Genomic DNA, 24,180 nt, shown 5'->3' with positions numbered 1-24,180 from the left:
AATGTTGGCCATATGGTCTTATGGAGAAATATTGCTAAAAACACCCACAAATAAGTCTGAAAACTGCCAAAATAAATACACACAGAGACAATTGTATGAATATATACACTAATAATGTGCCAACAAAAAGTATAATCAATTTAAATATAATTCTTCCCTACCCCACCCCAGTACCTCAGTTAAGTAATAGCAATCTTCAGCAGAGCATTCTGCTTTGCTAGTTGGGTTACTGAGTGCGAAAATTATTGGCCGTTTGTTGAAGGAAGCCATATTCTTGATAATATTTTTTGTAAATGCACCAGCAACTGCAGAAACTCCTATGTCAGGCAGAGATATAACAGAACATTACGGAATGAACAATATTTATCCTTCACTCTCAAAGAATATTCTGCAGATGTATTGAAAAACAATTTCATTTAATTATATTTCTGCTCCATTACTTAAAAAAGATAAAAATGACAAGACAGACAGAAGTGCTATTTTAAATTAGTTACATTACTACATATATTGTAGCATCATTACCATCTTCACCCTCACCACAATATGTTTATATCGAGACTGGAAAATAAATGATATAGGTTAGGTGTTGCCATAGTGCAGTGTTTCTCCCAGAATTACTGAATTACTAGCTGTTAAATAAATGAGGCAACTTTGATATAGGCATTTTTTTAGCACCACTATGTTTTCTGTAACCAGAAATGTTTTTGTGAGATTATAAAATCTAAAATAGTATGCCAGTTTACTCTTGAACAAATGTCATAGCCCTCTAGTGAAAGGCAGTCTCCATAATTGCCCAATGCATTGCATTTCTTTATTTTCACTAAGATGTTTCACTGAATATAGTAATAAAATCCTCCCATTGAGAAGTATAGAAATTCTTAAAAGGAAGGGGAATTTTTTTTTCCAAACAAAAAGCACATTTTTTTTCTCTCATGAATAAAGTATTCTGAAATATTCCTGACTTTATTGGAAGTATTTTCATTGGAATATTGACTCTTACACTACTTTGTGCTATACCTTTTTCATTTCAAGTAAACTGATGCAAGAAAAGTTTCTAATGGATCATGTTGAGAGCAAATTTCGGAATCGGAAACAGTTACAATTTTGGCCATTTTCAGATGAGATTTTAATGAGCTATGCACTTGTTTCATTAGGAAAAATTCATGAACAATCCAGATAACTTCGCTATTTAATCTCAATTGCTGTTTGTTTGTTTTTTAAAGACATCCAGCATTTTTTCCTTCTCTTTTAATGGAAATAAAAGACAAACTTGAAATCAAATTGCAAATATTTGATGAGATTGCTCTTCTATAACTATTCTGATACTTTGATAACTTCCTTCGTCCTACATTTTTACCTTTTGGAATTACCTTGAAGAAACATTTTCAAATGCACAGAGATATTTTTATCAATCTGCTTTATAAATATATTTTAATATGTTTACATAAGAAATATGATTCAGAGACGAAGCAAATGACAACTTTCAACTGAACAATTATCCAAACTCTTACTCTCCAAGAACAATCCCTTTACTCTTATCTATTGAAGTTGCCTCATGAGTCCAATTATTAAATGTGTTATTAATGTGTTGTTGAATATGAAATCTGTTCATTGCTATAAAATAATAAGGTATTTTGAAATTTGGACTTCATTTTTCAAAACAATATGTTTTAAAAGGTTTCTTAAATCAATTCATGAAATATTTGCATATATCTATCCTAAGATATTAAAAAATAAAAAATAAAAGGAAGAGAGTTTGAGATAGATGAACATATACGTAGGAGGCCAAACATATTTCATCAGAATCTTGGTTTCTTTGCATAAAATCTTAATTGAACAATTGTATCAATGCTCAAACAAAATGAAAAAAGAATAACAGCATTTTTAAAAAGTTCACATCAGGACATTGCCTTTGACAAAAATTAAATAAAGGTGCAATGAATTTACTGTAATAAACAAATACTACAGACCCAAAGAACTTTGTAGCCTTAACTAAAGTATCACCAGCTTGAACATGTAATCTTGTTTTATTCTTTTTTTCCCTTGCTCTGACAACTTAGAACTCTTACAGAAACTGAAGTTCAAAGCTCTCCATAATTTTAAACTGATCTTACCAAAAGTTATTGTCTTACTTTTTTTTACTACTTAATGTGAAGTTTGTTTTTAAAAAGCAAACGGTACAATGACAATCATTCCTAGTCATAGCAAAATAAATTAGAAAACAATCTCACTGATGCTTTATGGCTAGATTTGTTAAAACACTGTTTGTTCTTTCTCCAACAATAACAATACTCTTTTTCCTGAGTAATGTCTAATAATATACCATACATGGCTGTCGCTGAGATTGGAGTTAATGAAAATCTTGGAGAAACATGAGCTAACTTATTTATTCCCAATTCTTCAAGCAAAGATTTTAAACAATTAATCATATGATATTTGACCAATTTTTTCTTGCTTATGGAGCACTGTTAGGTTAATACAACATCCAAATAAATATATCCTTTTCATATTCAACACTAAGCATTATATAGCATGGAATACAAAATACTATATCTGATTTTTCACTATAGAAATGGGTCTACAAAAAATTGTATATTTTAGTCTATTTGCATACGATTTTAAAAAGAGAAAAGGACTAGAGAGACTTTTATAATTTGACTCAAGGAGCAAAATCACAGAACAGACCTTGCCCACAAAGCTTCCCCCCCCTTTTTTTTTTATGATCCTATGAATCCCTTTTATAAGGGTGGAGTCGGGACAACCGAATGGAACTGAGCATTTATGAGCCAGATGCCCTTCCTGACGCCTATGCGGAGTTCGCAGCAGATACAGAAACATCTGGCGCTGCGTAAGATTGAACTCTCAACCTCCTGAGTGTGAGGCAAGCATCTTCACCTCTAGGCCGCTGTACCGCTTACCCAAGAAGCTATTTATTACATGTAAATACATTTGAGGTCATATATTATTCACACATCGCTTACAGTACAATTCAAAAATCTCTGTAACCTTACCTACTTTCCAAAACTATGAGAATTACTGTATTTGTTCTTATGCATAAAGATCACAATATTTTTACCAATTTCTCTAAAATGTATGCATATCCAGTATCTGGGTGCATGTATGCATGTGCATACATATGTATGTGTCATACGTAGGCACAGAGACAGACATAAATATCAAATGAAAGTGCAAACTTCAATATACGATCATTTATTACCTATAAGAACACTTGGTCTTATTTTGTTAACAATGTCTTCTAATTTTTTCATTTCTTCATGCTGATGAGCAAACACTTCTTTCTCAGGTGTTAATGAAACACGACCCTAAGTTTAAAAAAAAAGATTACCAGTTAAAAAAACAGTTTTAAATTTATTCTGTGTTCTAATGAAAATGTTCAGTCTTCCTTTAAAAACATACTAGTGTTCCTTTGACTTTCTCATCAATAAACCTATAAACTGCAAAACATGGCATCCATTAAATATCTATTATAGTCAAAGAATTTTAGCAAGCATTTAAATCATGTTTAGAAGCATAGTCAGAAATTTTGAGGGGAGTATAGACCTCTAAATTTCTGTGATACTCTGTATTCAGTGACACTAAAAACTTTCCAAAGTTTGTTTGATAAAATGTCATTAAAAATTTCCCAACCTGCATTTTAGAAACTATCCTAATCAAAATACATGTAGAAAGGCTATCCTCATAGGATTCAACTAGTTTTATGGGCCTGGTGACAATGTCACAAAATATAAATAAGTTGCCAGCATCACTGTTTATGTGTGTGTGTATATGCTGAGAGGATAAGAAAATGTAGAGACACGATAGAAAGACCTCCAACAGAGAAGAACGTGCTGGGCCAGAATATCTAGAAGACAAGAGCTCAAAAGAGTACACGTGTCCCCTCTCAGAAGACATGTCACCTACTGTGCCCTTAGCTTTGGCCACACAAGGAATAGCTATTTGTCCATTTTAGATTTTTCCATCTGAGAAAAATATTAAATGCCACCTCCCTGCTTGCAAAACCTTTTGAGAGAACCATTTTCTCCCGGTCTCTTTATAGCCAGGCTATCTTTTATTTTCCCTCAGAGATTGGACATTCTCCAAGTTCCCTAAAATGACAGCAGAGGATTGTTTGACTCACAAGGATAGCATGCATCGCCTCAGGCCTGGAAACTGTCTGAATCTGCTTCAACCATGGCTGCAGTTATATATGGGAGGACCCAACTGACAGGAGGAGAGTTTTCCTCCACACAGAAAGCATACCTAATCCCAAATAATTCTGGAGGTGGGGGAATATTCCTGCCTCTAGTAATTTTGTCCCATAGCTATAAATCTGAATTCTTGATGCAACCCAAAATCATAAAAAATCTTAAGTGCCACCATGATTCAAATGAAGCAGAAGGTAGAACTTTTATCAGATCCAATATATATAAAGTCCAGAAAATATGCAATTATATATATATAAAACATATTTCACAGAATTTAAAATGAATTGCAAGTCATCAGGATTATGTTTCCTTCAACTATATAGTTGAAAAAATGTATGTTACATACTAACTTTTCTTCCATTTGGTATAGTAGATGTGTCAGGTACATATTACATACATAAAGCTTAATCATGCAACAATAGGGTTTTAAAGCAGCCCCAGAACTACTATGTTATACTATAAATAACCTTACCCACAGAAAGAGTGGGGGGGAGGGAGGGAGGGAGGGAGGGAGGGAGGGAGGGAGGGAGGGAGAGAGAGAGAGAGAGAGAGAGAGAGAGAGAGAGAGAGAGAGAGAGAGAGAGAGAGAGAGAGAGAGAGAGAGAGAGAGAGAGAGAAACCAACTTGCCAGGTTTCTGCCATGGTGTAAATTACATCATTGCATTTGTTCTCTTTCTCCGTTTCTTCCTGGTCAGCAACCACAAGTCTTGTTATTTATAGAACCGAAGGCAATGTATTATCAGTGGCAGAGGGACAAGGGATTACATAGTTCTGACATGTGGCTAACAACAAAATCTCCAATATGTCACTTTTCTTGACTCATACTTGATTTATTTGGAGGGCAGAATTTAGCTATTGTTCAGCCACCTTCTCTCTTCCTTATTTAGGCACTGAATATTGTCTTCCATGAAACCAGTCCCTGGTGGCAGAAATGCTGGGAATGTTGGGGACTGCCAGTTTACAGAATTCTAGAGCCTTTCAAGATACTGACAACAAAAGCTCTGTCAGTAATTGCACCTAATTTACTGTCTGCTTTGAACCTGAGAAGGACATTTGCCCATCTTTGAAAAATGACTGCACAAACTCTGAACTTACATCTACAAATTCCATTATGTTTTAGGTGTAATTTGTCCTCCCTTTAACTGGGACTTCCTTCTTTCATCAATTTATCTTTTTCTCATATGATTGATAGTGCTTTCCTTAAGGGAAAACGATTGAGGTAAAGGAATTAGAACAGATGTGCTTTTTCTCTGTCACTTGACAATGTTTTCCCACCTATCTTCTTAGACTAACCCTAAAGTAGTCACCTCTAAACTTTCAACTCCCCTCTCCTTATTTGCTTTCCTGTTTCTTTGTTCTAGATTCTAAGCACCCCTGCTTAGGGGTATGCTGCTTACAGAATTCCTGCCAATTAGTTTAGTCACTCATATCAAGCTACAACACATGGCCCTTCTTTGCCCCTTCCACTTAAAACGCTTCTTAATATTCTTCATTGCCAATTTAAATCGCAAGAAATGATAAAAAAACAAACAAACTTAGAACTATAGATGCTAATAGATGGACACAGTATTGAATACATGATCTTGCAGTATCCTTTCCTTAGAGTAATCTTCCGTGAGTAATAGGAAGTGCAAATCTTTTTGCACATCTCAGTTATCCAGAGTGTTATTAAGGAAATCTTCTTGATAGAAATCAAATATATAATAATCTTCCCATTTGATAAGACCCCATGAAAATCTATCCCATTCAAAGTTTCATTTTTCTCAACCCAACAGCTATGCAATCCCAACTGAGCAATACACGCTTTCGTGCAGATAACAGTAACATAAATCATTATTCATCATATGAACTTTTTAAAGAGAAGCACGGAAATCCAAGAGGAATTCTAAGTTTATGTTTTGTTTCCAGTACAACCTACTGTAAGGGAGAAGACAAATAAATCAGGTAACATTTTCTTTTGAGGATGGAAATGCTAATTTGAATAAATTATTACTTTAAACTCCCTTTATTATTTTAGTATTTGAGATATACATGTGTTTTGTCTTAGCTCTGTCTAGCATATGGAAGAAATGCGGTCAGAATGCCTTGTCAGGTCTCTGAGCAACTCTGAATGTCTAACCACTGCTGATATCATAATAAACCACAGCATGCAGGACATGGTCTCTGCTCTTATTGCTATGCAATAAAAGTTATTTGAGGCAACACAGCTGAAGTTTATGTAGAGGTCTGGCATAGATAAAGGAAAATATCAGCAGGAAATTATCTTTTACATCAGCATTTCTTTGCTTATTTTAATAAACAATTTTAGGTTCATTACAAACATAAGATATTCATGATGTGTATGCATGTATGTATATACATATACACACATGTATAGATATTTAAATCTGAAGTTGCAATAGGAATTTAAATACTTCCTTAGTTTTTCGAAGAAACTTACCACATTCTCAATGGCAATATTATTATCCCAACGGATAATTATTATTATCCAATTCTTAGGGATAGTATCCAATTGTAACTTAAGTGTACAGGGAAAAATATACTAACTTTGAGAGTATGTTGCTTCTGTTATTATTATTCAATGTACCTAAAAAATTTTAAATCATAATGTGTGTTTGTAATAGAAAGGGAAATGCTATTACCTTTACAATTAATCCTTTTGAATCAACCATCCAGATCTTTTTTATGGCTTCTTTTTTAGATGTCCCTTCCTTTTCCATGCTCATAATGAGAAGACTGGCTATGCCCATTGCTGCCTGTTGAGAAAAGGAAGAATTAGTGTACAGATAATAGAGTATAACAGTGATGGCGAACCTTTTCGGCACTGGTCAGCTGGTCTTCGGGTTTCCGGCGCGCCGGCACACGTGAAAACCAGCTGGCCGGCGTGCATGTGCACACCGGAAACCCAAAGAGCAACTGGCAACGGCCCGCGTGGCCACAGAGAGGGCTCTGTGTGCCGCCTCTGGCACACTTGCCCTAGGATCACCATCACAGGAGTATAACTTCAATATACCTCTCTCTCTCTCTCTCTCTCTCTCACACACACACACACACATACAGTAGAAATCAATTCAGATCTTCCCATCTACATATATATTTATACATATGCAAATATATTTATTTTTATATGAAAATATAAAACATCACTTCCCCTTTTTAATGCTTATGCACCACTCTGAGTTGCTATATTTTCATTTCTGTGCAAATCACATACCCATTAGACACAACAATATTCACAGACATTTTGATTTTTAAAAATTTTCATTACCAAAACAAGCCAGAGGAGTAACTCATCTATTTGGCAGCACTTACACACAATCTCCATAATAGCCTCCAATTAACCTTTTCCTCTTCCCATTTCAGGTTTCAGAGATCAACAAAAGATGAACTGCTTAACAAAGCCAGTACTACACCAGCAAGCCATCTAATTGTTAAGGTTAGGACATTTCTATCTGTCATCTCTTTGGCTTTCAAATCTACCCACCCCCACCCCCCTTCAGTTTGGACAATACAGGTTGTGCAATTTTTTTAAAATGAAATGACTTAGTGATACATTAGAATTGGTCATCATGCCCTTTGAAATGTGCCTTGACTGAAAACTTGAGTTGGCCACTTTGATTCTTTGCAGTTCACAGCAGAATGAATATGCTTATTTGCTCACCTTAGGGGGAAAAATGACTTTAGAATAATCAGACTTTGAGTTTTTACTTCAGAATTGAAAGGGATTATTTAAATAACGAGACTAAACAAGGCATTATTTCTGAGTTAACATCTGTACCTATTTTATATGGCCTTGGAACATCTACAAATGCTGACATTACACTTTTTTTGGTATTGTATAACCTCAATAAAAATCTTCTGGCACAAAGTGTTAGTTAGTTTTGTACATTTGATTTATTTTGACTCTGACAGTTTCAGAATATACATAAAACATTTCATGACCCAAGTTCACAAATTATGAAGAAAAAACTCCCTGTTTATTCATTAACCAGACAAAACCTCTACATCTGCATATAAACAATGAGGTTCAAAGAAAGCAAGTCCCCATTACTAATTACTTTTTGCATCTAGATCTTGCCTTTTTATGAGCTTAAAGCACTATACTAGAGGTCACTTTTCATTTGCTTCTCAACTATGGCCCAGAGAAGGAACCTGAGCTAAAAATCTGATAATCTCCATGTTTGAGTTGAACCTGGTTCTCTCAGGTCCTGGTTTGAAAATCTAACCACTATACTACATAGTCTGTTGTTCTCATCCCTTATACAGAGTTTACTCACAACCAAATTATTAAAAGGGGGGAAAGAAACGGGACAGAGTATTTCTGCTGATGCAGATATGTAGATAGTATACCTTATATTGAGGTTTATTTATTTATTCAAGGCAGCAAACATATCCAACACCTTCCTCCTCCTATTTTCCTCAAAACAACAACCCTGTGAAGTGGGTTGGGTCTAAAGAGAATGATTGGCACAAATTCACCCAGCTGGCTAAGGTGGAACTTGAACTCATGATCTCTCGCTTTCTAGCCTGGTGCCTTAACTACTAGTCCAAACTGGCCAATTTTGACTTCCAAAGTAACAGAGGAATCCTTTAGTTACCTGACATAAAAACTCAAAGTCACTTAAACATAAAAGCATAAATATATGGTTCCATGGCTGGGGATTTTTTTTCCTGTACACACCCTGAAATTTCAGTTTGTTGGTACAAATTCCTCAGGATGTGAGGAATAAACTGAAACGGTTTTTTACTTAAACAAAAAAATAATGCACTGAGGATCTAATTGTGGTGTCAATAACAAATGGCCTACATTGATATGGCTACAAAAGCATTTCAACATTTAGACTCCCTGGCATTGTTGTATTTTAACATATTTATATATTGCATCTTGTCTGCATGGAATTCAAATAAGTTTTCTATCTAGATTCTGACTAGTCACAGACTTCATTCGGTTCAGAAAGGCCTCTGGATTCAATCTGGCTGAGCTGACTTACTAAAAATATATCTGCCCAGCCAGCAGCACCAAAGGAGGAGTAGGGTGCAGGAGTCAAAACCAGCAAGTCAGAATCTTACAATGCAAGCCTCACCCATTTTTTATGCCCAATGATGTCAGACAGGGTGGGGTGGAGCATTGCAATGCTCAGGCCAGCATCTTGTCAATTTGAACTACACAGCCACACAATTCTATGGTCATTTAAACCATGGGGATCTACTAACTGCTGCCCCTAAGGCAGGGGTGGGCAACTATGGCCCTTTTATGACTTGTGGACTTCAACTCCCAGAATTCCTGAACCAGCCATGTTAGCTCAGGAGTTCTGGGAATTGAAGTCCACAAGTCATAAAAGGGCCATAGTTGCCCACCTCTGCCCTAAGGCAATAGGGTAATAGGCAAACAGCCAATCAAATTAATAAATATTTGACCAAACTACAAATATGGCACAGAAACACCTCTTTTCTCAGAAAAGTGACATAGCAATGAAAAAAAAAATAGATAAACAAACCTCTCCAGCTCCCTGAAAGAGTATTGTATGATCAGACAGTTTATTTTGAGTTATCTGGAGTGCAGCAAGGAGACCAGCAACAGCTACAGATGCTGTTCCTGAAACAGAATAAAATAAGAAATAATGGTATTACATCGAAATAACAGCTCATGTCCATTGATAACCAATCACACATCTTTTAGGTGAACTTTAAAAACAGAATTTGTCCTAGATGCATTTTTTTTTAAAAAAAATTTAATGTTAAGCTGAAACACACACAAGCACTCATTCCAGGTTTCCTCACCCCACTTCAGTGGTGGGTTTCAATTTTTTTTACTACCGGTTCTGTGGGTGTGGCTTGGTGGGCATGGCATGGTTTGGTGGGCGTGGCTTGGTGGGCGTGGCATGGAAAGGATACTGTAAAATCTCCATTCCCACCCCACTCCAGGGGAAGGTTACTGCAAAATCCCCATTTCCTCCCAATCAGCTGGGATTCAGGAGGCAGAGAATAGATGGGAGCGGGGCCAGTCAGAATTTTTACTACCGGTTCTTCGAACTACTCAAAATTTCCGCTACCGGTTCTCCGGAACTGGTCAGAAACTGCTGAAACCCACCTCTGCCCCACCCCAAAAAAATCTGCAGAAAAGTTACATTGCACATGTATGCATTGCACATTTCACATCAATGTGAAAAAGGATCCTACAGAAGCCCAGGTCTGAAAAGATCATTTAAACCATGAAGTCCAATCCCACATCTAGCACAGGAAATCTAAAGCATGTTATGCTTTCTCATTTTAGATCAAGTTCACCCCACCAGCCCTACAATCAGAAGAAGGTTCAAGAAGGCACACCAAGAGTAGCATTTGCCTTATATTTATTTGATAATTATTGAAATAGGAAGAAAAGGCTAGAGATTTAAAATGCTAATGAATACAGCTAGTGGAAAACTACATAGAAAAAATAATTAGGAAATAATTAAGCCCAGAAAACAATACTAATTCTCCTATGATATAATATCTTATTGTAAAAACAATGGAGGGCTGAAGTTACTACTCCTTTTCAAGTAAGAGTTCATCACTCTTCTCACCCTTATTCAATTGCATCAAATGAAAAATTTGATAAAGTATTATGATAATACTCTAGATAATACCCTCCAGGAACACAATTCATTATACATAGGAATGGTAAATGTGATATTATTTGTCCATAAAAGAAAATATTTTGTTACACAATGTATTAAGAAGATCAGTGGAGATTTGAAGAATGAAGCTGCTGAACAAGCCAAGGCTATTCAACATTAGAAAATGTCACCAATACAAGAAAAGACTGTCATAAAGTATCAAACACCATGCACTGAAAATTGCCATTTTCCTGCAGGATTTCAGCATTGTGAAGTTGTAAGAGTTTGGGATTCTCAATGAGATGATGAGGTTAATGAGATTTAGGAATACAAATTCCTCACCTGTATATATATTTAGGAAATGTTAAGCAATGATAATGAGATGATTGATTGATTATATGCCATCAAATCAGTGTTGACTCTTAGCAACTGTATGGACAGATTTACTCCATGACAATCTGTCTCTAACCTGGTCCTTTGGGTCTGAATCCATCAACTTTTTTCTCTTTTCCTCCCTCTTTCCCAGCATTAAAGCCTTTTCCAGAAAGCTGGGTCTTTGTACAATGTGTCTGAAGTAGGATAATTTGAGCCTAGTACCTCAAATGGGAACTCAAGTTGTTGATATGTTCAATGGGCTTTATTTCTTGGCTGTCCATGGTATTCTAAGAAGTCTTTTCCAACACCCATGTTCAAAGGATACTCTCCCTATTCTGCTTCTTCAAAGTCTTCTTTTTGCTTTCATAGAATGTCACAGGAAATACCATTGGTTGCACTATTTTAAACTTCGTAGGTAAATGTGTCTTAATAATATTGTATTTTATCAAATCATCTTTGGTCTCCAAAGAACTGAATTAGCAGATATTTTTTTTTTATTTGATTTATATGCCGCCCTTCTCCGGAGACTCAGGGCGGCTTACAATGCGCTAAGCAATAGCCTTCATACTTTTGTATATTTATACAAAGTCAGCTTATTGCCTCCACAACTGGGTCCTCAATTTACCTACCTTAGAAAGGATGGAAGGCTGTTCTTAATAACAGGGTGCTTTAGACCACTGTACTACCAAGGCCCTTTTGATAGTCAATAGTTCTTGCATGCATATGCAAGAATTAGTAAAGGGTAAAAGCAGGGGTGAAATCCAGCAGGTTCTGACAGGTTTTGGAGAACTGGTAGTGGAAATTTTGAGCAGTTCGGAGAACCAGTAGCAGAAATTTTGAGTAGTTCAAAGAACCAGCAAATACCACCTCTGGCTGTCCCCAGAGTGGGGTGGGAATGGGGATTTTGCAATATCCTTCCCCTGGAGTGGGGTGGGAATGGAGATTTTGCAGCATCCTTCCCCTGCCACGCCCACCAAGCCATGCCCTCCAAGCCCACCAAGCCACGCCTACAGAACCGGTAGTAAAAAAATTTGTATTTCACCACTGGGTAAAAGCTGTATTCAATTACTAAAAGTGCTGGGAGTCCACAGATGCCTCATGACAAATAAGCCAGGGAAGCACCTTTAGCTCCCTCTCAGGAGAGCTAAAATGTGACAGTGGGACAGCAAAGATCAACCAGTGTCTCTCTTCAGGCCAGCGCAGGAAATCCACAAAGGGCTTGTATACTTTACCCCTATCATTATGTGGATCTACAAGCACATGATGTAATGGGTTGCCTGGATGTGACACAGAGTCTTTATAAATAGTAAGTTATTAAATCATATTGTCCTCTGCTAAACAGGGATTACAAATATTTCATTACCTTGAATATCATCATTGAAAGTGCAGTATAAGTTGCGATATTTATTCAGAAGACGGAATGCATTTTGGTTGGCAAAATCCTCAAATTGAATGAGACAGTTTCTGCCATACCTAAGGGTACAAAACATTATATATTTAAAATGATAACAGTAAAATTAAATTACATTAATAGTATATGATTGCTCCTCCAATATTTTTTCAATTCCATGTCAACATGCTTACTGTGAGCAAAAGACTTGGCATTAAACAGATTTAGATGCTTAATCGTTATTTTAAATTTATCCATTTTAAAACAAAACTGAAGCAGTGAATTATATGGCCTTTTACTAACTAGAAACTATCCCTACATGGATAATTTTCTGGGCATTTACTTCTGTATGTAAAAATAGCAGTCAGTGACAGACTCCTTGTGCTGAAAGGAATTACTTTGCTATTTCTTTAAAAGAGGAGTAGAAACAACTCAGGCTTTGAATTTCCACAGCACAAGAAAATTATTGCAGAGTAATGGACTGGGACAAATTTTGTTTGATATGTTTCATACAAAATGTTATCTGTTTTAAAGTGATCGTGAAAACTTTTCTATAAAGCTTGTAAAAGTCATTGTCAGCATTCTAAGCAAGCAATGGTGTCTGCAAAGGGAAGTCAAAAAATATCAAAATGGTGCCCCTATTCATATGATCAAAGTCTTCCTCTTTCATACATGTATCATTTCCAGATAATTTCTCTTTCAGATACTACTAGAACTATGATAGCTAAGAAAAAGTCTGTTGATTATATAATGCAGTAGCATTATTTCTATCAATTTTATGAAATATATTTTTTGGCAAACTAGTAACTTAACTCTTGTACAGATTAACCTAGTGTGTAGGGCTTTTATATTAATTTACTAAGTAAAAAAGTACAAAAGAGCGGGCCTCCTCAGGGTGCCGTCAGCCAGACACTGGCGGCTGGCGGCCTCCAGGGGGAGAGCGTTTTCTGTGGGAGCGCCGACCCTCTGGAATGGGCTGCCCACCAGTCTCAGGACAGCCCCTGACCTCCTCTCCTTCCGCCGCGAATTGAAGACGTGGCTTTTTCACCAAATGGGCTGAATCCTTCGGGGTGATTTTTAATAATTTTAATTAAATTTTTAATTAATGTTAACTAATTTGAAATTGACTGTTGTTTATGTAATTTTTTCTTCCTTCTTGTAAGCCACCCTGAGTCCTTCGGGAGAAGGGCAGCATATAAATTGCATAAATAAATAAATAAAAATAAATAAAATGTACAAAAGACTAAATTCAAGGTTTGTTTCAATCAACGGCTAAAGTTAGAATTTTCAATAAAATCAACATAAGGTATACTATAACTTAGCCATAAAATTTCATACAGCACTTATGAGATCACTTTAGCAGTATAGAGCAAAATATCCTAATTTATTTTTCAGGTTCATTTAATGAAATGTAACTACCAAATAATGATGTTAGCAAAAAACTTTGCTGTTAAATGTTTATAGCACAAACTTGAAAATGTCAAACCAAAATAGTAAAAGCATTTGAAAATATGAAATGTGCTCTTTCATTGTACTGTTATTTTAGGTTGTGAAGGATGGAAAACCTTCCATACCTCAATTAAAATGCCTTTTAATAGAATGTAATGTGAAATAATTGTGTTCTTCTTTAAAAAAAATAAAGGTCTAGAATAAAAACTGAATTCAGAGTTATTAGATAAAAACTGAATTAAAAATGTTGATAGCAATTCTGCAAGGAATCTAATTCCATTTTGGAATGTATCCTTATGTAAATTCTCTAAAAGTAATTCCATTTAGATTAAATCAATTCTGCTCACCTGTACATGTAAGTATACATGAATCAAATTATGACTTATTTGCTGGTATTGTATTCTGAAATCCCATGGAAAAATATGTAGGGACAAATGCCATTGTAGTATTTATCTGACACAAATGGTTACCAACTTGATCAAACATGAATGCTTGCTTGAAGTCACACTAAGTTTTATCAAATCAATATTTTTCTTTAAGATTTCATGTAGAAATCCATCTGATTCTATGTGAAGTTTCAAAACAAACAAACAAAACATAACTTGAAAGATACTTAAAGTGTTATTCCCTAACACACAGGAGTAACTTTAGGCCAGGTCATTTCAACAATTTAATGAAGCTACTGTGATTATCACATTTCACTAAAGCTTGTAGCTTATTGAATTGGAAAGATTATTCCTCTCTTTATGGTTTTACTGTCTTTTGCTAAACAGTTATTCCATCTGATACTCAAAGCTTTCACTTCAGCAGCCTTCCGGGCATTTGATCCTGTTGAGTTGAGTTTAGGTTCAGGTTCCTGTTTTGCCATCATCATCATCCTATCTTTTCTTTTCAATTTGTCTGAAATTTACTCAAATTGAGCATTTGAAACTTGGTGACAGTCTAGGAAATTTTGTTACAGACTAGCCACATGAGTCAGAAAACATCTGGATTCCCTGATCTCCACTGCTTCTTACTCATAATTACTGCTGCCCACTTTCCCATCTGGTCTTGTGGCTGCCTCCTTCCTTTAGCTCCAGTGAGAATCCCACGTATCCAATTTTTGTTTTCATTAAAATAAACAAAAAGGCAACCAAGTTTGAACGGTGTTCAATGTTGTTATGGTGGCCATTCCTACTTTCTAGATTCTTAGCATCTCAGTAATACAGGTCCATTTAATATCTCCTTTTTGATGTCCCAGTTTCTTTAGGGCAGGGGTGTCATTCATCTATTTATTTTGTTCTTTAGATTCTAGACTTTCATTGTATTGACCATCCATTGTCCATCAATAAAGGATAGCTTTATTGAGAAAAAATACCAACAGATCTCTCTGATCTATCAAGCTCAGACTGGCAGCAATGTTCTGAAATTTGATGCAGTGATTCATTTCATTTTCATTTTTTCATTTTTATTTGATTTATATACCGCCCTACTTCCGAAGGACTCAGGGCAGTGAACAGCCACAGATAAAACACATAAATACAAAATTTTAAAGCAAAGTAAAACCGAATTAAATGATTTGATTCAAGCAAGATTTCACATGTGCAACACTACGTATGATCCTTTAACAGGAAATATGTTTGCAACAGGAAACTTTTATTCTCAACAAGACTTTTCCAGGGCACCTGCACAGCAGAAAACAGTAGGTGGAAGAAAGCTCCATTGGGAAATGTTAGCAAAACTGTTCACACTTCTTTGCATCAGGACAAAATTACTTCCCACACAGTTGTGAGGGTAGGCAGTTCAAAATTTAAGATTAGGGACTTTAAATGCAATACACTCTGTGGTTTGAATAATAACACATCTGTTGCATAGGATTAAAAAGCTTTGAAAGGGAGCATTTTATATTTTTTGCTTAGGAAACCTAATACCTACTGCACAACAGCAGCCAGCACATTATGGCCAAGTGTTGCAGTCCACATGTGTGAGAAAAGCAGGTGGATGTTCATTTCAACAGCCCCAATTTGCAGGAAGCTCAATATAGAATAGAATAGAATTATTTATTGGCCAAGTGTGATTGGACACACAAGGAATTCGTCTTTCGTGCATATGCTCTCAGTGTACATAAAAAGACAAGATACACTTGTCAAGAATCACAAGGCACAACACCCAGTGACAGGGTGGCAGTCTGGATTTAGCTATGGTTACACATTGCAAATTGTATTTAATGATGTTTATTTTGCCACCTACATTATGAGGCCCAATTGCTGGCCCAATTTTGAACCATAATTTCATTAATCTGCAATAATTTGATCAACCCTTTTTATACTATATTAATTATTATTCCATTCTTTTTATCCCTTATTGACTATGATGCTGAAAGCAGAGAGAGCAATTTTAGCTTAAGTTAAAGATTGAAATAAGCAACTTATGTTCTTTAGACATAACATGATTTTCAGAAACCGTATTTTTATTAAGGGAACCTTGGTTTTTTCCATGCCAGAAACTTCTACAATTAGTTTATCATCTTTTGAACAAAGGAAGCATTTAATAGTAACATATTGTCTATAAGTACATTAACAAAAACAGTAGCATTTATTTATGAGAATGCATATGTTGCCTGAACCTGCCCTTGAACACTAGAGAAGGGTCATTTTCATACATTAGCTCTGCAGCATCAGTGGAAATTAAATATGATAACACACCTTGCTAGCCAGAATTTTCAAAATGTCACCTGTGTATTTTACAGTATTCCCACAATCATCTTGAAAACACACATTTTAAACATTCCAACAGTTAATTTCAAAGATAAATAAGCTGTAATTACATTTAATTTTTAAAAAGTTAAATTAGTGTTTAACAGACAGAAATTATGCATATGCATTTTTCCCCTTCAGATCTGCATGATCAGCAAAGGCATGGCAGAAACTCTGATGTAAGATTGTCAGAATCAATTCTGAATATTTCAGATGGTAAAGATATGACCATCTGAAATAACTGGTAAAGAAATAAAGCTCTTAAAATGTTATACTGTGTTTCTAAATCAGGCACATTAGTTATTAGTTCAAAATACATCGCTCTTACTTGGTTTCTTAATGATTTTTCTGATGAGAGAACTATGATCGTTTAGAGATTTGGAAAATATTCCTTTGTATTCCCCAGTCTACTATGAACACAACCCTTATGCGTGTTTTCCTCCCCCGAGATGACAATAGAAGAAGCTGACTCGTGCTGGTTCAAATTGCTATTATTCAGCTTTACTTTATTTCTGAACAAACCCTTGCACTTTGATTGGCTGCTACATTTAAGTTTGAATGCCTCTTCGCCTCTGTCAATGATAGCCATCCTGCTGCAATCTAATTTTTGCTGCAAATACTGTTAGCAAGGATGCTTCACTAGCACAGCTGTTATAACATTTGCCTGACACACAGAACGTATTCAAAACCTGGCAGAAATAATCATAATTCCCTGTTTCTGCTGGGCTTTTGTGCTTTTTTCCCCTGTAATAAAGTCACCGGGCTGAGGGTGCCTCTCCATTTGTCATGTGCTGCACTACTCTAATAAATATACTATACTGTTTACTGCAAAAGCGCAGCCAGATCTGTGGATCTTGATAAAGTTCTGCTGAAAACTGAAAATCAGCAGTATGATTAACATTTTTAACTGAATGACGCTAGGCCTTCTATGGCCTAAAAAGGACATCTTTGCAAATCAGAACTCTTAAGAGACAATAGGCAAGAACTGTCTATTAAAAAAAGAGTAATATGTTCTCTCTATTTCAAAACAAACAGAATTGAAATGGATAACGGTATGTGCATGCTTCCTTAAAAGGTTTACCTTTATGAAAGTGTACAGATTTCAACCTTATTTTAATTTTTGCAATGTGTAACTTTTTGATAAATATATTCACATACTACAGTCTGGAAAGATGGGCCGTAATAGTATCGGTCTATTCAGAAAATTTTGCCCCTAGGAACTGAATTCACAAAAACCTTGGAAATGCATTCTGACTAGTGAATGTAAAACTCATTTGATGTTGTTCAAACAGAACAATTTCCCTGATATTCAACTCTGTGTCTCATACTTTATCATTTTTCAATGCAAAACTAAGACTTCTGCCAATTTCATATTGCTGAAATTCTTGGGACCTAGAAAGTACTTAAGCATACCTTTAATTTCTGGCCTCAAATGAATTAGGCTATGATCATTAAGTATTATACGATGCTGTTTGTTAGATTCGGTGATAGAAGAGACAGACACAGTTCTTCAGTAACAACAGCTCTTTAATAGTAGACCAATACAACCCAACAACCTGCTTGTCTGGCAGTGTCCTCTTTTATAGAGGGCTGCCAGATGGCTTAGCCAATGAGATTCAAGTATTTTCCCGCCTATTTGGAGGACTTGAGTGAAGCCTACAGCTCGCTCACTTCCTTACTTCCTTATATGGTATATAACACTGTTCACCAACAGATTAAGAACCTATAATTTCAGTACAGCACGTTTAGACACTCTAATAAAGTCAAACGTCAATTTTGCAAGTCTGGATGTACTTCGGGAACTTTTTATGTCTTTTCTTCTCTTTTCTTTGACTATGTATTTCTACCAGTATTATCTTTGTGTTTTGTTTTGCTGTTTTCCCTTTTATGTTATTAATTAAAACACAATAGGTTTTTAAAAAAGAAAATAACTTGAACTTATGGTAAAGTGTTCCTGAGACTACTTCATTGGACACCAACTCATGCAAAGTTCATACTATATGCCCCTAGAAAAATAAGAATATGTAAAATTCTGAATTCTGACTTTATTAAATCTTCCTTGAGGAAAGCCAATAAAACATTTCTCCCCAATAGAGGTAAAAAAGCCTAAAAATAATTTGTATCATTTATTATAATTAAATAGGAGCTATCTGATAAAGGAATGTTTGGATGTTACCCAACTAGGTAACATCATCAATGCTAGAAGAAAATGGGGCTTGGTCTCTGTTTATATACTAGTGCAGTGATGGCTAACCTTTTCTGGACTGAGTACCCAAAGCACGCGTGCACATGAATGTGCATGCGCCCAAGCCCCCAAAATGCAATGTGCATGTGGCTGCCATGCATGCGCACCACCCACGCATGCACACGCAACCCCCACATGCGCCTTGCCCCACCGCACATGCACACCCCTGCATGCACCCCGCCCCACACATGCACAGCCCCTGCATGCACCCCACCCCCCTCATACATGCGCACACACAAACCGTGTGTGCCCCATCCCCCACACATGCATGACAGAGACCCAAAAACCAGCTAGCCTGCGGGAGGCATGTGGCATGCATAGTGAAGCTGAGGCGACGGCTCGTGTGCCCACAGAGAGGGTGCTGTGTGCCACCTCTGGCACGCGTGCCATAGGTTCACCACCACAGTACTAGTCTTGCCCTGTCAGTATTGGTGGGAGTGTTTTTGGTGGAACCACGTCCTGATGATGTTACCTAGTTGGGTAATGAAATGTCTGCAAGAAAACAACCAAGCTCAGAGACCACCAAGAACTCCATAGTTTAAACATGAACTAACAAGATTTATTTTTATTGTTAAAGGATAAAGTGGTGGGATAGGGAGAAACACTCTTTTTAAGACTGTCTTGCAGCCTCGCCGATACAGAAAGAAGAGAATACTGGGGTTTTTACTTCCTGGCATAAAATCCTTAGATAACACAATAGATACTCATATTTAAATATGCATCAACCTTTCAAATGTCCATTTAATGTTTTAAATTATATATCTTCCAACATTTTAACATTTTGAGTTAGCAGGCTTGTTTTAAATATTTATGACAAAAGGAAATGTCAGTCGAGTTTAGAGATATAATTAACTTCTTGTGTGATACAGTACTACAATCACATGTCTTTAAAATTGTTGGGCTAATTTAATGCTATTCCTGACAGATCCCAAATGCAGAAAATAAAGGTAATGAGGAAAAATAATTTTTGGAAATTCTGGATGCTTTCAGGAAATTTATGTTAAAGACACCCAGTAACAATATCGTAATATTTTTTTATGCAAGGGGTACAGAAATAATTCTTGGTATTAGGAAATGGCAAACAAGAAATCAGAAGAAAGGAATTGTCCATTGATGCATAGTTCATATATTTGACAAAAATGATTCCTTTTAAATGAGTTCAGTGTAGTGACATTAAAAGATTACATTAAAACACACTACAGATAGTCCTCAACTTACAAACGCAACTGAGTCCAAAATTTCCATTTCTAAGTAAGTGAGTTTTGCTTCATTTTATGAGCTTTCTTGCCACAAATCACTCAGTTGTTAAGTTAATAATATGGTTAAATGAATCTGGTTTCCCCATTGACTTTGCTTGTCAGAAGGTCGCAAATGGTAATCACATGACCAGGGGACATCATAGATAGATACACATCAGATGCCAAGCATCCAAATTTTGATCAGATGACCATGGGGATGCTGCAATAGTTGAAAGGGTGAAAAATGGTCATAAGGCACTTTTTTCAGTGCCGTTGTAACTTTGAATGGTCACTAAACGAATGGTTGTAAATTGAAGATTATCTGTACAACATTTTCGAGATATTATTTTCAGTGGTGGGATTCAAAATTTTTTACTATTGGTTCTGTGGGTGTGGCATGGCTTGGTGGGTGTGGCTTGGTGGGCATGGCAAGGGAAGGATACTGTAAAATCTCCATTCCCTCCCCACTCCAGGAGAAGGTTACTGCAAAATCCCCATTTCATCCCGATCAGCTGGGACTCAGGAGGCAGAGAATAGATGGGGGCGGGGCCAGCCAGAGGTGGTATTTGCCGGTTCTCCGAACTACTCAAAATTTCTGCTACCAGTTCTCCAAACTGGTCAGAACCTGCTGAATACCACCTCTGGTTACTTTGTATTATCTTCTTTGATATCTATAGGAGAAAAAGCATTTCTCCACAGAGCCATGACACCATGAAGAAAGAAGCAGAAGGACTTCTTTGCATAGGAAGTGGTTCAAGCTGACTCAGAGTTGTGTATGTGTGTTTTTCAGTATCTTAAAATATTTAAATTATAAACAGATTTCTGGTGGGAAGCAACCTAGCCTTCTTTTTCTCACATGAAGTGCATTAATCACTAACTATAAAGATAACATTTTGCTGAGTTATTTATATGCAGCCAGTAACATTATTTCAATTCAGCAAGATTCTGGGCCACGTCATATATAAAAACAAATGACTTTTCAGATCATTGGCACTATGCCTTTCTTGTTTTGCACATTTTTCACTTAAGTTTCACGTCTGAAACTTAAGTAGCAAGTTAGAATCAACATCTAGTCAATATATTTTCCCAGTCCCTGATAAATGGCTGGATTAAACTGACTGATGTTAAAGAATGACATTATTCTGTTGTGGATAATGTATCACTTTTATCCCCCTCTAAAGAAACCTACAAAAAATACACTGTTTAAGATTTCAAACCTAATTATGAGCCACTATTGTTATTATGCAAGATTTATAACTAACTACAAAAAGACAGGAAACAAATCTTTCGATTCTTATTTTACCCAAATCTGCAGTCTACAAAAATAAGACTACCAGACTGATCACTACATAGCTTCTAAGATTTTTCATAAATTGCTAATTCAGAATTGGTCACCTTAAAAAGATAGTAATTTTGGATGCCCCTTAAATTCATTTTTCATGTGAATCAATTATGAAACAGTTACTAGAGTAAAGACAATTCACTCATTACTTTCAACAGAAAATGCAAACTCTTGCATTTCTACCAACTTTGTCTGCTGCCAACTACAAGTATAAAAATACAATATAAAACTTTATCAAAACCACAAAACCACTTTATTCCTGTATCTTTCAGAAAGAGAAGGAATGCAAATATGAACACATAATATCTAAGAATATTCTGCCCTTCCCATACTGTGAACATTAAAAAACATAAAAATGTACAAGCACTTTCAGTAAGCAAGTTTTGATGTTTCCCACATGGTTCATTCAAAGTGTGCCATAAAACATGAAATCAGAATTATGGATGTAAGGAAAGGCTGCTTTTATAAGATTTTTATGACTGTTTTTCATCAGTCTCCCAAAAGATGATTGATTGACTACAGTTTCAGACTGTCAGATAACCAGAATTCTTTCCAGTGGTGTACAAGCAAATGAAAACCACAAAATGATAAAAACAAGCATGCCATAAAAATATGACAAAACTAACACCTAGGGTAAGAAAGCAACACATCAGTTCAAATGAAAAACAGGGAAGGATAAAATATTTTTTAAAAAATCCAAACACGCTAAAGTAGACCTTAAAATGTCAGATAGAATAAAAAGGATTTTTGTGGGAAAAAAATCTTTTTTGCATTGGCATCCTTCAGTCTCAAGAGACTATGGTATCGTGCTCTGGAAAGAGGTCCTAAAACAGCATCTAGTGTAACTAAAAAGGCCAATTTGAGAGTGGCAATCCCTTCCACACTGAGGGCAGATACATTCTGTCCCCTGCCCAGCCCCCAGATTTTGCTGGTTCCGGGACTACCTCTTTGCCTCAGCCTGCCGAACAAGTGTCTCTTCGAATTGGAAAAGGCCATGCTGTGTCTTTAGCCTCCAAGCTGAACGATTGGAGGTCAAGGTTTCCCAGTTGTTAATGCCCATTCCCAGGGCCTTTAGGTCCCTCTTGCAGATATCCTTATATCGCAGCTGTGGTCTCCCTCTGAGGCGCTTTCCCTGCACTAATTCTCCATACAGGAGATCTTTCGGAATCTGACCATCAGCCATTCTCACGACATGCCCAAGCCAGTGTAGACGTCGCTGTTTCAATAGTATAGATTTTTTCTATCAATCCTATAATTTTTTTCAATAGGAAAAAAATCTATAGGATTGATATTAATGCTGGCCTCTTAGGGAAGGATATTTCACAAAGGAGGTGAAAGTCTAAAATGGGCTCTCACACTGGCAATTATTCACTTTAGAAATGGCTTCTAGAATACAACTTCAAGCAGTGCCCTTTAGGTCAGGAATAACCATCCTATGTTCACCTCTTTGAGTTCCCTCCAGATTTATATCAATTTTTTTAAACTTAAAAGAGAAGTGCCTCTGGTCCCACCTAAATCCCACCAATAATTCTTAGAAAAAAATATGGACCACTGTAGCTCATATGAAGGAGCAGGAGGATGAGGAAAGATGAATGACAGAAGGTATCCAGAGGTGGATTGATAGGGAGTAGCCCATGAGTTAGCTTTGCTTCAGGGGTGAAATGCTACCGGTTCGCACTGGTTCGGGTGAACCGGTAGCGGCGTCGGGTGGTTCGGAGAACCGGTAGCAGTGGTGGGTTCCAAAATTTTTTTTTTTTTTTTATTGCAAAAGTTTTACAATTACATTTTCACCCCTTTTTTCACCCCCCCACCACCCTCCCCAAACTTCCCATCCTCCCTAACCCTCCCTAACCCTCCCCCCCCAGACTTCCCTATTACATACTCATAACTAATAACACTAATAAATAAACCTGAACCCATCCCTCCCCCTATATAATTTTTCCTCTTTGTCTCTTTACATTAAAATATTTCTAATACATTATTTTCAAATAAAAGCTATTTGATACTTTCTAGTTTGGTATTTGTTCTGAACATATTCTATCCACCTTTTCCATTCCCATTCATAAGTCTCTTGTGAACAATCTTTTAAATACGCTGAAATCTTCGCCATCTCTGCAAAACTGGCCATCTTCAAAGTCCATTCCTCGATAGTAGGCAAAGCTTCATTCTTCCAGTATTTACCTATCAACAATCTTGCTGCTGTTATCATATACAATATTAGTTTTATTTCACCCCGTGTAAAACCCTTAACTATACCCAATAAAAACAATTGTGGAGAAAATTGAATTTTTTTCTTCAAAACATTCTGCATGACCCACCAAATTTTTATCCAAAAAGCCTTAACTTTCCTACAGGTCCACCATACATGATAATACGTAGCATCCAAACATTCGCATCTCCAACATTTTGGCTGAACATTAGGGTACATACATGACAACTTTTTAGGATCTAAATGCCATCTATAAAACATTTTATAAAAATTTTCTCTCAGGTTTTGCGACTGTGTAAATTTAACATTCTGAACCCAAATTTTTTCCCAAGTTTCCAGCATCACTGGTTCTTCAAAATTCTGTGCCCACTTAATCATACAATCTTTAACTAATTC

At 36.2% G+C, this 24,180-nt stretch overlaps 1 protein-coding gene across 1 annotated transcript in view; it reads right to left on the bottom strand.

Annotated features, from left to right (window-relative positions):
* Positions 1–24,180, bottom strand: part of ME1 (malic enzyme 1) — a 112,428-nt gene that overhangs the window by 12,015 nt on the left and 76,233 nt on the right. Inside the window, exons 7-11 of the mRNA XM_070932875.1 lie at positions 12,540–12,649; positions 9,704–9,801; positions 6,848–6,961; positions 3,218–3,323; positions 175–317 (exon numbers count right to left, since the gene is read on the bottom strand). Of these exons, the coding sequence (XP_070788976.1) occupies positions 175–317; positions 3,218–3,323; positions 6,848–6,961; positions 9,704–9,801; positions 12,540–12,649 (571 nt within the window). The remainder of the gene's footprint in view (positions 1–174; positions 318–3,217; positions 3,324–6,847; positions 6,962–9,703; positions 9,802–12,539; positions 12,650–24,180) is intronic.

Source organism: Pituophis catenifer, unplaced genomic scaffold, assembly GCF_029215685.1.
Source record: "Pituophis catenifer annectens isolate HBS135680 unplaced genomic scaffold, rPitCat1.0.hap2 SCAF_1, whole genome shotgun sequence".
Lineage (NCBI taxonomy): Eukaryota > Metazoa > Chordata > Lepidosauria > Squamata > Colubridae > Pituophis > Pituophis catenifer.
The sequence above is the reverse complement of the archived record's forward strand: the minus strand, read 5'-3'. Positions and strand labels throughout refer to the sequence as shown.